The sequence below is a fragment of the Girardinichthys multiradiatus genome, chromosome 8 (assembly GCF_021462225.1).
Source record: "Girardinichthys multiradiatus isolate DD_20200921_A chromosome 8, DD_fGirMul_XY1, whole genome shotgun sequence".
Classification (NCBI taxonomy): Eukaryota; Metazoa; Chordata; class Actinopteri; order Cyprinodontiformes; family Goodeidae; genus Girardinichthys; species Girardinichthys multiradiatus.
Genome location: NC_061801.1, coordinates 37,612,014 through 37,633,007, shown reverse-complemented (window position 1 = coordinate 37,633,007; position 20,994 = coordinate 37,612,014). Strand labels below are relative to the sequence as shown.

The window sequence follows — 20,994 nt, the reverse complement described above, 5'->3', positions numbered from 1 at the left end:
ACCTGTCGGCTTCTGGAAAGTGACCTGTAGTTTTCAGAAAGTTATAGGTTTACAAAGTAAGCTTTAGGTTCTAGAAAGTAATCTGAAAGTTCTCAAAAGTATTGGAAAGCAACTTGTAAGATCCAGAAAATGAAACCTCTAAGTTCCTGGAATGTAGCCTGTTATTTCCGGAAAGATCCAGAACGCATCATAAAGTAACATGTCCGTTCCAAAAACTTGTCGGTAGATTCTGGGAGGTTCTGGGAAACTGTAGTGAAAGTTCTGAAAAGTGACCTGAAAATTCCAATAAAATAACTTTTAAATGTTTGAACATAACCTGAAAGGTCCAGGACAGTAACCTTTGTGGTTTAGAAAGTAGCGTGTAAATTCTGAAAACTTACCTATGTTTTGGTAGGTTACCTGTTGGATCCAGAAAAATAAAGGAAAGTAATCTGGAAGTTCCAGAAAAATAAACCTTCAGGTTCTGTGAAGTAAATGATAAGCTCGGAAAGTAGCCTGTGGGTTTGGGTAATGTAACCTGTACGTCCCCGTGAAGTTTTAGGTAAGTTCTAGTTAAAGTAATCTGTTTGTTCCAGAAAGCTACCTGTCTTTTCTGGAAAATATCCAGTAAGTTCCTGGAAGGTATCAGCTGCAGTATGTATCTCTGCCAGTTTTTCTTGGGTTTGTGGTTGAATTTTAGAAAACATGTAAAACTTCTGGTTAAACACACAGTCAACACAAAAAGTGGGGGTTAATTAGTGAAAAAAGTAAAAAAAAGCTTCTTCAGAAAAGTTATTTGTTGTGTAAATTTGCTAACATGTTAACTGGATTTTGTTGGAATACATTTAGGATGTTGGTTTTTCTATCGTGTGCTGACATAATATGGTGTTAAATGCCAATGTTAAATTAGAATGTCTGTAAGAATATGAAAACATTTTAAATAGGTAAATAATAGCACATTTAAAAAAAATCAATTATTACATAATTAAGTACATGGAAGGTAATAAGAACATTTTAAATCAATGGCCATGTTTGTGGCCACTTTAACTAAACTAGAGTTTTAAAATGTGAACAAGGATCCAGCTATGGAGACATAACCCAATATAAGTGAAAAATTGACTAAACTAAACTGATTACGCTCTTCCTCTGTCATATAACATCTTTTTGTCATCTAATTGACTTTTCCTGCAAACCTCTTATATCATGAATGGGATGTGTCGCTTTAATCCTCCCAGTTGTTTGTGTCTCTGGATCTGTCAGATCTTATGTCTGTTGATCTTATTGTGTCTCCAGCCACAAAAAAACTCATCTCACCCATCGCCATCCTCTGGCTTTTCTCATAAAGCAAATATATTAATGTGCAACCTTAGTCTGCAGGGGACGGGAAACAGATTGTTGATCTTTTATGAAAAATTAGTTGATTTGTGTGCCATATTTGTAATTTGCAAGTACATCCATCTTCATGAATGTTTTTCAGAAGTCTTAAGCCACCACGTAGAGGTGTAAACCTCCCAGCTTCATGACAGTTTCAAATATAAATCATAAGATAGAGAAAATAAAACATATCCCGATCAAAACTAGCTGATGATGCATTTTCTGTCTCTTTTTTTCAAATAAACCTTTGTCAGAGAATTTGCCAAAGAGCGAGAACGGGTGGAGAAGAGGCAGGAGTTCCTGAAGCTTCGCCGACAGCAGCAGATTGAGAGGGAGCTCACCGGATACCTGGAGTGGATCTGCAAAGCAGGTTAGACTAGAAGCAAATCTGGACTGGTGGCTTTGTGTCAATAATAAGAAAAAAAGAGACTAAATATGACAAATTAATCTATTGTTGCAGAGGAGGTGTTGCTTGAAGAAGAAGATGAGATTGCTGAGGAGAAGTCCCCGCTGGACGGTGCGTGGTACAAGAGAAAACAAAACCTTTCAGGTAAGATTTGAATATCTGCAGCCTGCATTTAAATGTTTTGCATAAAACAGCATCCAGACACTCTGCTCTGACTTTTTTTCATGCAATTTAGACTGTGTCAAAGAAATTTGATATATACAGGTCCTTCTCAAAAAATTAGCATATTGTGATAAGGTTCATTATTTTCCATAATGTCATGATGAAAATTTAACATTCATATATTTTAGATTCATTGCACACTAACTGAAATATTTCAGGTCTTTTATTGTCTTAATACGGATGATTTTGGCATACAGCTCATGAAAACCCAAAATTCCTATCTCACAAAATTAGCATATCATTAAAAGGGTCTCTAAACAAGCTATGAACCTAATCATCTGAATCAACGAGTTAACTCTAAACACCTGCAAAAGATTCCTGAGGCCTTTAAAACTCCCAGCCTGGTTCATCACTCAAAACCCCAATCATGGGTAAGACTGCTGACCTGACTGCTGTCCAGAAGGCCACTATTGACACCCTCAAGCAAGAGGGTAAGACACAGAAAGAAATTTCTGAACGAATAGGATGTTCCCAGAGTGCTGTATCAAGGCACCTCAGTGGGAAGTCTGTGGGAAGGAAAAAGTGTGGCAGAAAACGCTGCACAACGAGAAGAGGTGACCGGACCCTGAGGAAGATTGTGGAGAAGGGCCGATTCCAGACCTTGGGGGACCTGCGGAAGCAGTGGACTGAGTCTGGAGTAGAAACATCCAGAGCCACCGTGCACAGGCGTGTGCAGGAAATGGGCTACAGGTGCCGCATTCCCCAGTCCTGGGCTACAGAGAAGCAGCACTGGACTGTTGCTCAGTGGTCCAAAGTACTTTTTTCGGATGAAAGCAAATTCTGCATGTCATTCGGAAATCAAGGTGCCAGAGTCTGGAGGAAGACTGGGGAGAAGGAAATGCCAAAATGCCAGAAGTCCAGTGTCAAGTACCCACAGTCAGTGATGGTCTGGGGTGCCGTGTCAGCTGCTGGTGTTGGTCCACTGTGTTTTATCAAGGGCAGGGTCAATGCAGCTAGCTATCAGGAGATTTTGGAGCACTTCATGCTTCCATCTGCTGAAAAGCTTTATGGAGATGAAGATTTCATTTTTCAGCATGACCTGGCACCTGCTCACAGTGCCCAAACCACTGGTAAATGGTTTACTGACCATGGTATCACTGTGCTCAATTGGCCTGCCAACTCTCCTGACCTGAACCCCATACAGAATCTGTGGGATATTGTGAAGAGAACGTTGAGAGACTCAAGACCCAACACTCTGGATGAGCTAAAGGCCGCTATCGAAGCATCCTGGGCCTCCATAAGACCTTAGTGCCACAGGCTGATTGCCTCCATGCCACGCCGCATTGAAGCAGTCATTTCTGCAAAAGGATTCCCGACCAAGTATTGAGTGCATAACTGTACATGATTATTTGAAGGTTGACGTTTTTTGTATTAAAAACACTTTTCTTTTATTGGTCGGATGAAATATGCTAATTTTGTGAGATAGGAATTTTGGGTTTTCATGAGCTGTATGCCAAAATCATCTGTATTAAGACAATAAAAGACCTGAAATATTTCAGTTAGTGTGCAATGAATCTAAAATATATGAATGTTAAATTTTCATCATTACATTATAGAAAATAATTAACTTTATCACAATATGCTAATTTTTTGAGAAGGACCTGTATAAGAAAAAAACTGTTGTGTGTGGCACTTTTTATAGGCTCAGTACTTGCACAATGCAAGCAAATATATGTTTATTAAAAACAAAAGAATCAAATATTACATTTGCATAGGTAAAACATATCCTAATTACATGAATAATCCAGGTTTCGGTGGCAGTGTCTGGAAATGATCTAGTAATCTGAGCACACCTTTCCTTTCTCCCAGTTTTCTTAGCAGATCATTCAAGCATCACAGAATTAAAAAACGAAATCAGTTTGTAGATTTCTGCAGAGATACTCAGCCGCTTCCTGCTGCTAACTGCAGGGTTTTAACTGTACTCCCTGAAATTAAAATTCTGTGCTCCTGAATAAAACCTTTAAGGTTGTACCTAAATTGCTTGTAATTTCCTGCCTCAGTGTTTTTCCATGTTTCTGACTATTTCCTCTGTCCCCGTTTTTCTTTTTTGCAAACTGTTCCTTTCTTAAGATTGGATTTTTAGATATTTGTTTAAACAAATTAATTAAACTATATATAATTTTTCTTCAACTTCACAATAAGGCACCACTCTGTGTTGGTCTGTCACATGAAATCACCATAAAATACATAGAGGTTCGTGGTTAGAACGTGACACAATGGGTAGAAGTCAAATAGTAAGAATACTATAACAAGGCACTACAAATACACTGTACATAATTCTTTAAAGATTGAATAAATCAGAAAGGTTTAGAAATCATTTTACTAACCAAATCTTCTATTAGACACAACATCACTGCATATTATGTGTTATATGGCGGCACAAAAGCATATTTAGCTGTTTTCCATTCTGTTTGAAGAGTTTATTCTAAACTTTTAATTTACTTTTCTAGTCTTCAAAAAGTACATTTCAATTCACTAATTTGCTGATAAATTAAGTTTTTGCAGCTTGGTTAGAAGGTAGTTGGGTGGCATGCATTTATCAGAAAACAGACACACACTCAACACACATCCACAGCCTATAGTTTCAGCAAAGTGACAGAATCCAGCAATCCTGTCTGCTCAATTTGTCACAAATGAAGGATTTAAATGTCTGAGTCCTCAACTGTAGAAATGCCACTTCGATGTTGTTGGTGCAGAAAATATTAATTTTGTTTCTTTCAGGTAAATAACAGGTGTGAGTAATGGAGCAAAGTGTCAGTCATAGTCTGGGATTTAGGTAGACAGTAAAACCGGTGGTATATGAGTCATTGCTGGTGGAAATAATTGTAGCTACTTATTATCACTTCAACAACATCCGTTACAATTATATGCAGATAACCCATCATGCAAATTCGGTAATTTAGTAACTTCTAGCTAACTGTGCTACAGGATCACTTTAATTTTCTGTAATAGCTAACTGTGTGGAAGTACTGATGCCTACTTCGTAGCTGCTGCTAACATGCTTGCAATACTAATGCTGACTTCCTGTTTCTGGTAACAGTGCTGCAGTAATGATGCTAACATTGTGTTTCTGTAAACGACGCTACAGCACTACTGCTGTCTTTCAGTTGTTGCTAACAACATTACAGTACTAATGCTGACTTCCTGTTGTTGCTAACAATGCTACAGTACTAATGCTGATTTCCTGTTGTTCTTAACGACTCTACAGTACTAATGCTGACTTCCTGTTATTGCCAACGACGCTACAGTACTAATGCTGACTTCCTGTTATTGCTAACGGCGCTACAGTACTAATGCTGACTTCCTGTGTCTGCTAACAGTGCTGTAGTAATAACGCTAACTTTGTGTTTCTGCTAATGATGCTGCATTATTAATATTGTCTTCCTGTTGTTGCTAATGACACTCCAGTACTGATGCTGACTTCCTGTTTCTGCCAACAGTGCTACAGTAACAATGCTAACTTTGTGTTTCTGTGAATTACTCTACAGTACTACTGCTGTGTTCCTGTTGTTGCTATTGATGCTCCAGTACTAATGCTGACTTCCTGTTGTTGCTAACAATGCTCCAGTACTAATGCTGACTTCCTGTTGTTGCTAACGACGCTACAGTACTAATGCTGACTTCCTGTTATTGCTAACGATGCTACCGTACTAATGCTGACTTCCTGTGTCTAACAGTGCTGTGGTAATAACACTAACTTTGTGTTTCTGCTAATGATGCTGCATTATTAATATTGCCTTCCTGTTGTTGCTATTGACACTCCAGTACTAATGCTCACTTCCTGTTTCTGCTAACGATTCTGTAGTACTAATGCTAACCTTCTGATGTTGCTGATGATGTTGCAGTATTAATGCTGACTTCCTGTCGCTAACTGCGGTGCAAGGCTCCATTTAGTTCTCTGTAGTACTGTTGCAGCTCTGCAACAGTACTAATGTCAGCTTGTACATGAGCACAAACAGAAGTCTATTAGGTTTCCACTGCATTTTTGTATGTCTCTCTTGCTTTGTGAGTGCTGTGATGAACTCTTTTGTTAGCCTCTGCACTTGTGATGTTCTTTGTTAAACTGTTGGTCGCCACTTCCTTCATGAATGATGATAGCTCCTTTTTCTATTAAATATAAAATCCTCCAGTTTAAACAATTTTTGACTATTTGAAATAGATGAAAACATCTTTAAAGTGTCATCTTGAAATACTAGTTTTGCTACCTCCTACCTGTTTTTGTAATTTGATTTGTTACCATGTTGACATTTAAAACAATTAAAAATGTACCCTGTGTAGAAAATTGAAGCAAAATAAGCCTCTTAAAATGGCGAGACCTTTTTTTAAGTAGCTTTTCTGTTTTCCGTAGCTGATACTGACAAAAGTGAATTTTGTTTTAGTTTGTGCTGGATCATTTTTTCTATGAGTCTCAAAGCTAAGTTTGAGGGAACACATTCTCCCTTTTAATTCTGCAAGAGCTGTTTGCTTAAAGTGTGAAACTCTTATGCCATCATTTATTTTCAGAATACATTTGATAAAATCAGAGATAATCTGTTTAATTCATTAACAGAACAATCTTTTAAATGCTAGTTTCCATTATGTGTGCTGTGTTTTTTGCAGTTCTGAAGCGAGGCAAAATCAAGAAGGATAAAAATGATCTGATTGGTGCTGAGGAAGGCGAGGATCCCTTTGCTGACATGTCCTCTGTTGGTACGTCTCACATCTTTAAATCAGATGGAGGTCACCTGACACCAGCTGTTCAAAGATTTTTACATAAAAGGTGTCTGTGAAAACCAGTTTTCTACAGCCTATGTGCAACTGGCCCTCTGACCTCCATTTATCAGATTAGCAGGCACTGTTACCTCACCAGTATAGACTGTACGGCTAATGATGTTACAGAAAACCCTGAATTTTAGTACCTATCCTGCTCGATATGTTGAAAAGTGATGACACGACATGTTCTCACTCCTTTCTGTTTTGGGCACTTTTTATTGCAAAAAGGGCATCAGGTCCTATTTTAAGGAATATTCTTTTCTTTGGGGGTTTGGTTTTTATAGTAATGCTAAAATATATATTAAAACATACATTTTATGTTTCAGCTGTTTGCCAAATGTAAATTTGGACCTCATAGGCTATATCCATGGTTGTATCACATAATGGATAAATATATTCCCATTTATCAGCACTAAGGACGCAATTGTTTCTGAATAAATCTCCAACTCCAACTGCAGAAATGCAGCCCTAACGTTGAAGGAGACCTCATACTTGACTATTGCCTGAAGATACTGACCATTGTATCTCTCTCCAGCTTTTCAACAACCAAACAGGCTTCTGATATTGCGAAATGTTTTACATTTTCACCTATATTTGGCCTTATTACGTGGCTTTTACCTAAAATCCTTTAATCAAGACCATTTTTCTAATTTAGAGTTGATTTCACTGTTGATCCTCTTTTGATTTTGACAGAAAATTAGCTTACTATGTCTTTCATCTGCCACAATAATTTCCTCAGCCCATCACTAAAATTGCTAAATTGAAGTCCTCAGTGATATCACTTTCTTTTAGGGTTTTTCCACCAAATATGTTCCAGTTCTGAACGAGGACCAGTGCTGGAGCCAGAATTAAATAAATAACAAAACAATAAATAGAAGTTATTTTTGTGAAAGTAAATTAACCTTTCCCGGAAACATCTGCATAGTATTGTACATTAGCACAGCACAAACCATGCATTGATCTAGGGGAATAAAGTTTTTTTTTTTTTCCTACAGAAGCATATCCCCTACAAGGAGAAATGAGATAATTAACTTTTCCAATTATAATGTTGAATTAACTTGCAAGAAAATCCCCTGGAGCCTATTATATTTTTTTCAAGTTTATATTAATATTTTTAAATGCTTTTCTTTGGAAACATTAGTCTGCTAACCAAATCCAATTTGTTGCCTTCAGTTTAAACATCTAGGTACTCAATCTACTGACTGCCTTTCATAAAAAGGTGTGCAGAGGGAATAAATGTCTATCTCCATCTCTCTTCACATAATCGAGTTTAAACGAAAATTCAACATGGAAAACTCACCATTACCTCCAGCTTCGTCTAATTACTCCTCCATGCGGCTCTGCTCCACCAATCAGCGTCAAGTCTGCATTTCTCCCCGGCCAATCATCCTTCAAGGCTCCGCTTTAAAAGATCTTCATCCATGAACCCTCCGTTCTGCAGCTGGACTTTGACCCTCCTCCACCCCATCTCCACCATTTGGCTTCCAAACTCTTTCCAAATCTCCTCAGGCCTCCACTCCACCACCAGGATCGGATCCCAGGGGGGAATACATCTTTAAATCTAACCCTAAGATGTTCATTCAAGCCCATGTCATTCTCAGCATTCATATCTTCCACTGGGGTCCGAGCGCCAAAAATATAAACATTCACTAATAAACTTTTCTAATTGCATCCCTGTCTTCTCTTGTGAGTTTCCAGGTTGAAATGCAGTTACAACAGAATTGTTAAAAATGTTTCTCCCCCAAAACAAATCCTCAACAATATAATCATAAACAGCAAGGCAAAAAAAAAAAAAAAAATGCAGAAAGAATCAGATTTGCATGTAATTTAGTTAGACCGGCCCTACTAAGTGTCACCCCAAAGATAGCTATTTATGGACATGGTGCGATTGAAATGCCACATATTTTAGACAAGGTTTCAAATATACATATACAAAATTTACCCATTGTAGGGTAAGCCCAAAACATACGTAATAGAGATGCAGGGTCCCGTCTACACCGGTCACATGTGGAATAAAATTCATCCAAGTCTCTTTCCCATCTTCCCGTGAGCAACCGCAATGGTCAACTTATAGTTACTTAGTAACTCATAAGCAACACCTGTAACACCTTTGGCATTCTGTTTAAGATCAAAGAATTAATACAGGAGAGATGGAGAGGACAGAAAACATTAAGTATTAGAGGCAATGAAGCTTGTAGATACCTGAAGAAATGGGACTGAGGAATCTTACCAGCTGTTCAAATGAACTAAAGACATTTTCACAGAAAAGATAATTCATTGAGGGCGTGGCGCTGGTGGTGTAGGGGTTAAGCACGTGACCCATATATAGAGGCTACAGTCCTTGAAGCGGCTGTCTGGGGTTCGAGTTCTGGACCCGGAGACTTTTGCTGAATGTCTTCCCCCTCCCTCAGCCCCATTTCCTGTCTCATGAAAAAATAAAGGCCTCTAGTGCTGCAAAAAAAAAAAAAAAAAATCATTCATTGATGTTATTCCAAGCTTTGTCCATACGCTAAAAGCAGGATTTGCTGTAAAACTGCCAGTGGCAATCTGGCACAAAGCAATGAAGATTATTTTAATGACAGTTTTTCCAGTGTTAACCACGACAATAGATTGTCATGATCTTTCATCCAGTTTAACATTGCCTTTACATTAGATGCCCAGTAAAAAGTTTGGGAGTGCCAGACCGTGGACCAATGAACCAGGGGTCCACATTGTGGACCAATGAACCAGGGGAACTAATCAGGAGGAATACAATACAGCTGGAGACAAGGAGACTGCAGGGAACAGATGGAGTGTGACTAATTAATGCTGATTAGCAGGAGTGCAAGGAGTTAACAGACAACATCTAAGAAAACAATGATTAAACTCTAGAACATAAACAGGGAGGTACCAGATCTACAAGATAATATAAATAAATATATCTAACACCAGAATCCAGGGAAGTAACAAGACTAGTACAGGTCGACAATTGTGGACCTTAAGGCAACGTAATAGATCTCTTACCGAGTTTTCTATCGAATTTCGTACTTTGGCAGCTGCCTCTGGTTGGAATAGTGGAGCTTTGAAGACTGCCTTTTTTTCATGCTCTAGACGACTCCCTAAAGGATGAGCTAGCCCTGATTGATGAGCCCCCTACACTGGATGAAGCTATTTCTTTAGCTACTAGAGTGGATAATAGAATAAGAGAGAGAAGATCCAGAGCTGAAAGGTCTGTTTACAAATCACAGTCAATGACCAGTTTTCCACCCAGTGCCAAACATCCACCTCAGCCATTAGCCACCCAATCAGAACCCATGCTGGTGGGACATACCCGTCTGACCTTTGAAGAGAGACAGAGATGCTGACTAACCAAACAGTGTTTTTACTGTGGTTCACCTGATCACTTTGTAGCTACATGTCCTATTTGCCCCGAGCAGCCAAAAGACAGGGTCCGCCATCTTTGAAGTGGGGGTTGGTGGACCACTTGCAAACTTGCAAAGCCCCCAGATTCAGCCTACCTGGTACTATCATAGTTAATCAACATAGTTTGACTCTGTCTGCCTTGATAGATTCGGGGAGCGAACAGAATTTGATAGATTCGGAGTTGGTAATCAAAGCAGGAATTGAGGTGGAACCACTTACATGTTCCATTTTAGCTTTAGACGGAAAGAAATTGCAGCAGATAACTCAGCGAACCAAACCACTAGAACTTCTGTTGTCAGGTAACCATAGGGAAAATATATCTTTTTACGTGATTCCAGTGTCTCAAGGTGCCATAGTTCTAGGCTTCCCCTGGTTACAAAAACATAACCCCCATTTTGACTGGTCTGAGTGTCGTGTCGAGTCCTGGTCCACTACACTAGTTGCCACTTATCTTGTCTCCAGTCAGCTTTCTCCCCGAGTTTCCCCGAGCAGGCTAACAAGGAGGACCAGGTAATAGATTTGTCTCATGTGCCCACTGAGTACCATGATTTAAAAGGAGTTTTTAGTAAAAACAAAGCTCTATCTCTACCACCTCACAGACCCTATGACTGCGTGATCGACCTTCTACCAGGTGCCCCTCTGCCATCTAGCAGACTTTATAATATCTCCCATCCAGAACAAAAGTCCATGGAAAATTATATTAATGACTCTTTGTCGCCAGGTATTATTCGGCCATCCTCCTCACCTCTTGGGGCAGGATTTGTCTTTGTAGGTAAGGACGGCTCATTACGTCCTTGCATTGATTATAGGGGCTTAAATCAAATCACTGTTAAAAACAAGTACCCACTTCCTCTCATCACTTCTGTCTTTGAACCGGTTTATGGTGCTACAGAATTTTCCAAGTTAGATCTCAGAAATGCTTACCATCTTGTTAGGATCTGCCAAGGGGACGAGTGGAAAAACACCTTTTTTCACTTATTCGTTTCCTCAGAGCGTTCTTCTGTATGTGGGTCAGATCTATTTAGAAAACAAAGACAGATCATCCCAGTTGGGGGCGTAGATATTTGTCAAAAATAAAGCCATAAAGTTGCCTTATAATAATAACAAAACAGCCTGTCGGGTCCATATCTATACTTGTAGCAATAAATGGTAAAGTTTTATTAATTAGATTTGCTGAACCCCAACTACCCAACCAGTCTAAATTCAAAAATGATCGGTAGTACACAGATTTCCTGAAGAAATGCTACATCTGTTCTGAGATGTTGATGAGTAATAACCTTCTTTCGCTTAACTGGGTGATTTTACATTCCAGTTTACAAAATTTACCACACAGTCATTAATTGATCGGACTGCACTCATTTCTACTCAAGTAGGAGGTTGTATAAGCGCTTAATATAAGGCACACGTGACAACGAAAAATAAATAAATAATTCAATAAGTCTGGCTGAAACCCAAACCCAACACATTATGAACATTCACACCAAATTTAAACTGGTGACTGTGCTTGTTTGGTTAACTATGAGCTAAACTGGGGCTCCCGCTGAACATGTATTTGGCTAAAATAAAAATAAAAGTAAAAAAACAAAAACAACTTGACGTCCGAACAGAATATATGTGTTTCTGTTACTCACAGTGTCTTGAATTAAAATATATTATGTAATTCAATCCTGACGTGCCCAAAACAACAGATTTCTGTTTTTGCTTTGTTAAAGTAAAAAAGAAAAACAGTTTTAAATGATGAACCAATGCAAATATCCAGCCTATTTCCCATTTGTTTCTCCTATGAATGTTTCAGTTCCCCCTGGCTCTCCGTTTGGTCGGGCCAGTGTGAAAAGCGGTGGGAAGATGGACAGCTCGACCTACTTCAGACGTAAAGAGAAGCGGTTGCGCTTTTTCATCCGGCGAATGGTGAAAGCTCAAAGTTTCTACTGGATTGTCCTGTGCTTGGTGGGCCTCAACACTCTGTGTGTGGCCATCGTACACTACGACCAACCTGAGTGGCTGACCAGAGCTCTCTGTGAGTGATCTCCAGAAATAAGCAAATGTTACCAAGATATTCATGATCATTTTAATTGAAAGTTTTATTTACAATCCCACAACCAGACACAGCAGAGTTGGTGTTTCTGGGCTTGTTTCTAACGGAGATGACTTTGAAGATGTATGGCCTCGGAGCAAGAAACTACTTCCACTCGTCCTTCAACTGCTTTGATTTTGGGGTAAGTTGCTCCTGACTGTAATCAAATGTGTTTCTTTGATGGCAAAACCTGATTTGTTTTATTATTTTTAATTGCTTGTTTTAATTAGGCTGGTCAAACTGAAATTATATCCCACTGCAGGACTGACGCTATGTGGATATGAAAATAGCAGGGAGCACTCTTATCATAAGAACGGGTTCATCTGTGAGGTTATTAGCTGTTTAAATACAAAACTGCATGTTAAATTGTGCAGATCGGTCCAATTTCAGTGTGAATTGGTACACATGTAGACCAGTGATGGAGATATAAATGATTCAGTTTACAAGGAGTTAGCACCAGAGAGCACGAACACCAGGGGGGTATGTGTGGTCACAACAGTGGAGTGATGTTCTATCAGCTGTGTTGTTCCATTTCACCATTAACCAGTTAATATGAGTGCAACCATATCTATTGTTAAGGTTCCTGTTCTCCAAGAAAGCCAAGATCAAGGTAGGATGGTTGTATTAGGAGATAGGCATTACAGAACCCCATGACATCTCTAGTTGGACACAGGTTTTCTTATAGACTTTTACAAGGTCCATTCTGTGCTGTATCTTGATGACTGGCATTAGCTCAACAGTACTTCTTCTGTCCGATTGCCATTAACTCTGATGCAAAGATAACTACCTTTGTAGGCCATAACTGGGCGGGATGGATTGATGACGATTTACCTTGGTTCAGGAATGAATCTCAGTTCTTTATAATCATGGATCACATCTGGTCATATGGTGGCTCTGATGGGTCGTTCCTCCTGGCATCATGGTGCAGAGGGTGACAGGGTCTGACTTTAGGTCACCTTTGGTAATGATTCAGAGGATATTGATGGTCCACCTGTCTTTCTGTTTGACAAAACCTCTTTGTTTGCTGTTTTAGAAAGACAGCTTGTGTGTGAATTGAAAATACTGTCTATGACATGCGGAGGTCCTCTCATGGTTGTCAGAAATAGGAAAGGATCATCTAGGGACACAACTCCGATCAAGTACCAATCTGCTGGATCTGGGGGCATGTTTCAACAGCTGTAGCCCAACTTGTTGCAGGAGAGGATTCAGCTGTATGCATCAGTTCTGCTCTAAATATAAAGTTGCATTTAGGCCTGAGGGGATGGCACATCTGATGGAGACAGGACCATCAGTGTGCCTTAACTGCCACCTCTGTTACCCACCTTATCTGATACCCTAATCATTGCCATGCAGGGATATAACCTTTCAAATATTATTTCCACAACTTCATTTGGTTGATGAGCCTCAATTACTCCAAAATTACTCCAGTTTAAAATACAACTCTGTGAAATCGAACGTTTCCTACAGTAAGCACCGTTTTTACCACTGTTGTGAGAATCCAAATTAGGTTTGGTAGTAAATGAGGCCAAATATACTACTGCTTTGAGACGTGGAAACTGTAAAAACAAAACAAAACACTGTTTTGGGATAAAATAATCAACCACACTGGGAGTAAACATTAAGGGGTTGTATTCAGAAGAGCTTTAAGTCCACAGAATATATTTGACAAATTTTCTCACAGTTGGTTAATTCTGACTCCTCTTCTTACCACAGAGCTAAAACCACCTGATAAATGTGTCCTCTGCTCTTTTGTTGTAGGTTATTGTGGGAAGTATTTTTGAGGTCATTTGGGACATGATCAAACCTGGAGCATCGTTTGGGATCAGTGTGCTGAGGGCCTTGAGGCTACTCAGGATTTTCAAAGTTACCAAGTGAGTTTGTTTTAGGAAAGTTGCTGCCAAGATGACTTCTGGTCAACAAACAGTGTTTTCTTTATCTTATGCACATGGCGACGGTCAGTGCATTATTGCTTCAAAGCATTTTCTGATTTGTTTTAAACTCAACATTTAGGAACCTATTAACTGGAACCTTCTGATTCCACATTTCCAAAGGTCAATCCTTCTGAGCCACTCTTTTATATTAAATATATTCTTAAACTCACTAATAAAAATGTAGCAGGGATTTGGGTTCTTTCTTTCATGATTAACACAGTATTGCAATCATCCAAAAATGTGTCAATTAAGACTCTTAAGATGGTCAGAAATTAATAAAATAATTGATATTATTGACTTGGGCTGATGTGGGTCCATTCTGAATGTTTCTAACACACAATCAAGGCATCTTGCTGATAATCCAGAACTTCTGCTGGAAATCTGCTGGGTCTGCTGGGTTTCCTTAGACAGAAAAACTTTTTATCCAATTTGAATAAATAACTAACTCTGACTGCACTGTTCAATGGTTGGGACTAATTTGAATGTATGTACCTGACTTTTGTGAAGTGCCTTGAGACAACATGTGTTGTGAATTGGCACTATATAAATAAACTGAATTGAATTGAATTGAAATTAAAGGTCAGTGGTTTTACCCTTTGAGCAGATGACCTTAGAACGCGTTATAATATTAGAAATAACTAAATGATTTATGTATCCTATCAGCTCTAAATCCTGGCACACATACAGTTCTGTCATATAGCTATAGCCACATTAATTTTGGGCTTTTAATGATTTATATGAGCTGCTCTATTGTAAAGGTGTAATGGTAATGCAACATGGATCTACATATACTCGTCCTTCTCAAAATATTAGCATATTGTGATAAAGTTCATTATTTTCCATAATGTCATGATGAAAATTTAACATTCATATATTTTAGATACATTGCAAACTAACTGAAATATTTCAGGTCTTTTATTGTCTTAATACGGATTATTTTGGCATACAGCTCATGAAAACCCAAAATTTCTATCTCACAAAATTAGCATATCATTAAAAGGGTCTCTAAACGAGCTATGAACCTAATCATCTGAATCAACGAGTTAACTCTAAACACCTGCAAAAGATTCCTGAGGCCTTTAAAACTCCCAGCCTGGTTCATCACTCAAAACCCCAATCATGGGTAAGACTGCCGACCTGACTGCTGTCCAGAAGGCCACTATTGACACCCTCAAGCAAGAGGGTAAGACACAGAAAGAAATTTCTGAACGAATAGGCTGTTCCCAGAGTGCTGTATCAAGGCACCTCGGTGGGAAGTCTGTGGGAAGGAAAAAGTGTGGCAGAAAACGCTGCACAACGAGAAGAGGTGACCGGACCCTGAGGAAGATTGAGGAGAAGGGCCGATTCCAGACCTTGGGGGACCTGCGGAAGCAGTGGACTGAGTCTGGAGTAGAAACATCCAGAGCCACCGTGCACAGGCGTGTGCAGGAAATGGGCTACAGGTGCCGCATTCCCCAGACCTGGGCTACAGAGAAGCAGCACTGGACTGTTGCTCAGTGGTCCAAAGTACTTTTTTCGAATGAAAGCAAATTCTGCATATCATTCGGAAATCAAGGTGCCAGAGTCTGGAGGAAGACTGGGGAGAAGGAAATGCCAAAATGCCAGAAGTCCAGTGTCAAGTACCCACAGTCAGTGATGGTCTGGGGTGCCGTGTCAGCTGCTGGTGTTGGTCCACTGTGTTTTATCAAGGGCAGGGTCAATGCAGCTAGCTATCAGGAGATTTTGGAGCACTTCATGCTTCCATCTGCTGAAAAGCTTTATGGAGATGAAGATTTCATTTTTCAGCACGACCTGGCACCTGCTCACAGTGCCAAAACCACTGGTACATGGTTTACTGACCATGGTATCACTGTGCTCAATTGGCCTGCCAACTCTCCTGACCTGAACCCCATAGAGAATCTGTGGGATATTGTGAAGAGAACGTTGAGAAACTCAAGACCCAACACTCTGGATGAGGAATTTTGGGTTTTCATGAGCTGTATGCCAAAATCATCCGTATTAAGACAATAAAAGACCTGAAATATTTCAGTTAGTGTGCAATGAATCTAAAATATATGAATGTTAAATTTTCATCATGACATTATGGAAAATAATTAACTTTATCACAATATGCTAATATTTTGAGAAGGACCTGTATATATTCTCAATATTATTTGGCAAAATGTTCCTCAACAAGTTTAATTTTGACTACAAAGCTTTTGTAGCTACCAACAAGCTTTTGGTATAATTTTGTCTGGATATTTGACCATTGATCTCAGCAGAATTGGTGGAGTTAATTTAAATTGGTTGATTTTGTGGTACAAACCTAGATTTTAAAGACAGTCTGCAAATTTTCTACAGGGTTGATGTCAGACCTTTGAAAGAGGCCATTTCGGACCCCTGATTTGTCCATTTCAGAAGCACCTTGATCAGTGTTTTGAATCTGACCCAAACTGTCCCCCTCAGATGAATTATTGGTAATAATTGGTTAGGGTGTTTAGAAACAACCCAGAAGCAACCAGGACTGAAGCCTTGGATAAATTGGAAACTGTTTGAACACCAGTGTAACTTTCCACAGAGAAGCCAGTGTGGACTGAGACGCCCCTGCTCTGAAATCTGCAGTGTTTTACCTGTACAAGCCAACAAGACAAAGACTGATCTATCCGGCCACAGCAACTAGAAGAATGCTTGGAGGACTGAATAGGAGACATTTGAACCTAAGAAAACTACAAAATATCAAGCACGGCAGTGGTACCACCATGCTGTGTGCTCCAGAGGTATTGATGCATCGCACGAAGATGGGATGCTACCTTCAAATACCTCAACTTTACCTCAGATCAGCAGCTGCAGTTAAGTCCAAAATTATTCCATAGCCACAACAAATTTTGATTTAAAATTACTTTCATTCAACAAAAAGTTTTATTTCTGATAGTAAATAAAAGAAGCATCACTCAAAAATTTGATGAAACAATGCAAAAGGAGCACTCGTTTTACAAAAATGAAATTTCGTGATGAGCTCCAAGTCTTGAAAGTCCTTCTTGCCATCTCCCTAATCTTCAGCTCCCTCCACAGATTCTCTCTCAGATTCAGGTCGAGACTCCAAAACGTTAATATTTGTTCCAGCCGGAAGAAACATGTTGGTTTAATTAGAAGATCACGTTGCACCAAAGTCTGCCAGGGGTGAAAAATAATTTAGAACTTAACTGTAGATGGTTGAAACCTGGACACAGTTGAGTGTTTCAGCAGGACAGTAATCCCAAACACACATCCAAACTGGTTTTGGAATGGATAAAGCAGGCCCTGTTGAAAATGTGTGGGTTGGGGTAGGAAACCAACCAGTTTAAATGAACTCTACCCATTCTTCCAGGTAGCGAGAGGTAGCGATGCCAGAAACCTGTTGATGGCTACAAAAAATGTGGTTGAGGAGCATCTTGCAAAGAAACGATCGTTAGTGGGGGTGTACGAATAAATGTGAGTCTGTATGTATAATTTAGATCCATTTAGGATCAGAGGAAATCCACGATAAATGCAAAGTTATTCTTGTTTTTAAAAACCATTGCAGTTGGAAGTCGTGTATTCTTTCCACTCTAGAAATTAAGCTGTCTAAATGCAACAATAAATGTCCACAGTCTATATGACATTTATGTCCAGGATTTGTGGATGTAAACTTTAACCTTTCAACTTGTGGTTTTGTTTGTTTCTTTCAACCCAAAAATGATCTTTCTCTGTTGCATTTTTTATGGTGACAGTAATTCCTCGTTTCTTTTTTCCCACTCTCAGATACTGGAACTCGTTGAGAAATCTCGTTGTATCCCTCCTCAACTCCATGAAGTCCATCATCAGCTTGCTCTTCCTCCTCTTCCTCTTCATTGTGGTCTTCGCTCTGCTCGGCATGCAGCTCTTCGGTGGACAGTGAGTAACAACTTTCAATATGTCATCGTCTTCTTGACTCCTCTGTCACTCCGTCTGCAATTCATTGCACACACAAATCTCCAGCGGCGCCACCCTGATCCTCTCGTGTACCCAGCCCTCCTCCAGCCGCTTGTAATTCCTGGACCACTGTGGCGGCGCCGGTGACAGGCAAGTCGACGCAGCAGGTAGCTGGCTGAGCAGCTGCACAGACTGCAGCCCTTTGAATATCACCCCCAGCAGGAGCTCCATGTCTTCTAATGACAGGAACACCTCCTGATCCTGAGCTGACTGTGGATAATCAGAGGCCTGGCATCTGGCCCCTTTTTGAATCAATTTACACACAAACCTTTTATATAACAGTCCACATCACTGCTGTGACTTTGTGATGTTAAAATGCTGTAGTTTGCAGAGCAGTTTCCAGCTTTCTGTTGTCACTGCAAGTCTTTCAGCAATTTTTCATCCGTTAGATGTCGGAGGTGTTCAGGAACAACCGTCAGACTTTTCCTGAAAACAAATTGGCATTTCTAGGGCACAGACGTCATGCATTCGGCAGATTCTTCATGTACATGTTGGAACAGTCAATCAAACAATGTGAAATAAAACCCAGTTCCTTGCAAAAATATTCAAAGTCCTTAAACTTTTCTACACTTTGTAAATCGTTGTTAAGAAAGGGCTTGGAAAAAGCATGTAAAAAAAAGAAATAAATTCTATAGGGAATTTATTAAATATCAAACAAGGGAAACAAAGGGTAAGTAGAAGTATAAAAATAGACTGATATCTATTATGAGGTGGAAAACAAAATAGAGGTTATTGTTGATGAATTCAATGAAATTTTGTTGGTAACGTAGGCGCAAATATGGCTAACGAAATTGGCTCTGGTGATCCAGAGTTTCAAAGTCAATCTAAAAATTGTAACTCTGTTTCTTGGGGGTTTTGTTTGAGAAGTTGACAGAAAGTTTAAGAATAAAAAATGACTGCAATAATGTTGATTATTGCGTTCACTCATAAATGCAGTCACTCATTTATGAGTGACATTGATGTCACTCATAAAAGAAGTAATTATTGTATTATTGAACCGCTTACCTATATCTATAACAAGTGTTTTCTAACGGGTATCTTCCCAAGAAATAGAAACTGCAAAAATGATTCCTATCTATTAAAATGGTGACAAACACAATATAATACTGGAAAAACTGTTTGTTGAAAAACGTAATGCCTTTATTGAGAAATGTGGCCTATAATTTATTTGTCATGTTACAACCACACACTTTAATGTATTTTATTGGGATTTTATTTGATAGATCAACAAAATTATTCTGAAATGTGAGGGAAATAAAATTTTTGCAAAGGGAAAATCTGACAAGAATGGCGAGCTTTTGTATTCCGACCCCTTTACTGTGATGCCCATAAATAAAATCTAGCACAGCCTTCAGTGGAAGACAGCCTTTTATTTTTTTGACTTGAGTGTGAATCAAGTCTCTGAGCTGAGTACTCTGTTACTCTTATCGGTTGTCCTTTCTCCCAGTGATTGGGAGTAGCCCCCACGTGTCCTTGCTTTTTGAGACAGCAGGCTGTTGCCATAGTGCCTTATTTAATTGTGCAGCTTCATTAGCGTTACATCGGTCTGTCCTGATGGACATGTGTGAGATGAGTCTGACATCAACGTGATCCGTGAAGCTAGCCAAGCATATCAGACTGAACACACTTCTTTACATCAATTATTTCCTTGTGTTGCTCTGAACTGAACTCCTGTTAAGCATGTAAAGTGGCATCTAGCCTGTTTTATGTTCCCTAGCAAAGATCATGAGTCACCATGTGTAACCTAAAAATAGCCTGTTCTAGTCAGTTGTGGGATAACAAAGGGAAAACAACCTTTCTTTTACAGTTTTTCTAGAAACCTGAATGTTTCTGCTCTTCACTCACTGAAAGGAATCTCCTGGCGAAATGGTGAGAATAGAAAATTAGACATCTTGCAGAGACATGTTTCCCCGCTGAGACTCCATGGACATGGTTGTGTTTGGAAAGAAATAAAATGTTTGAAATTTTCCGAAGAAAACAGGCTGCATTTATTGTGACGGAGCAATGATTTGTTTTTTTAGTTTGCTGACATCTTTGTCGATTAGCTCTGACTTTGTCATTCACAGCAGACATGATATTCTAATGTTTTCAGCCAGAAACTTCTTGCACAAGCCCATTCAGAGACTCTACTGCTTGTTGTGCACAAACGCATCAAAAGGCAGTTGTTTACTCTAAAGTTCAGTTAGATTATTTTCAGTTTGACATTTCAGTGTAGGACTGTTTTCGGTATTTTAAAGATTTGGTATTTAGTTAAAAGAAAAACAGAGAAAAGAGCTTGATCTGTGTTGTCATTTGTTTCAGTGATCCGTCTTGACAACAAAATGTCAAATTGTTTTTGTAATGCTGAGAACATTGTTGCAAGCCCTTAAAAACAAATTAAAGTTTATACTATCTTTAGCCAAGTCACGCCTAACCAACACAAAAAAACCACTACCCTCACTGGCCACTTTATTAGGTACTCCTATCAACATGCTTGCTAGCACAAATAGTGTAAGTGCCAATCACATGGCTGTAACTCAGTACATTTAGGCATCTAAACCTGGTGAATATGACTTCCTTAAGTTCAAATAGAGTATCACAAGAAATGTAAGTGACTTTAAATGCAGTCTGCAGATTTGCTCGGATATCCAGTAAGCAGGAGCTGTGTGGACAAAAATGCTTTACTGTTATCAGAGTTCAGAGTAGAACAAGCAGACAGCTTTGAGACTGGCAACAGCAGCTGAGATAACCACTCGTTACAGCCTGGGTATGCAGGATACCGTCTCTGAATGCACAACATGTCATACCTTAAAGCAGATGGACAATAGATGCAGAAGACACATTAAATGTGTCAAAACTAAGAACACATAACTTAGGCTACAATAACACAGAATGCCTCAAATAAT

The 20,994-nt window shown here is 39.2% G+C and overlaps 1 protein-coding gene across 1 annotated transcript in view; it reads left to right on the top strand.

Annotated features, from left to right (window-relative positions):
• cacna1bb (calcium channel, voltage-dependent, N type, alpha 1B subunit, b) overlaps window positions 1-20,994 on the top strand; it is a 214,162-nt gene that overhangs the window by 96,332 nt on the left and 96,836 nt on the right. Inside the window, exons 7-13 of the mRNA XM_047372543.1 lie at window positions 1,608-1,723; window positions 1,814-1,903; window positions 6,581-6,670; window positions 11,931-12,152; window positions 12,239-12,351; window positions 13,968-14,080; window positions 17,900-18,031. Coding sequence (XP_047228499.1) covers window positions 1,608-1,723; window positions 1,814-1,903; window positions 6,581-6,670; window positions 11,931-12,152; window positions 12,239-12,351; window positions 13,968-14,080; window positions 17,900-18,031 — 876 coding nt within the window. The remainder of the gene's footprint in view (window positions 1-1,607; window positions 1,724-1,813; window positions 1,904-6,580; window positions 6,671-11,930; window positions 12,153-12,238; window positions 12,352-13,967; window positions 14,081-17,899; window positions 18,032-20,994) is intronic.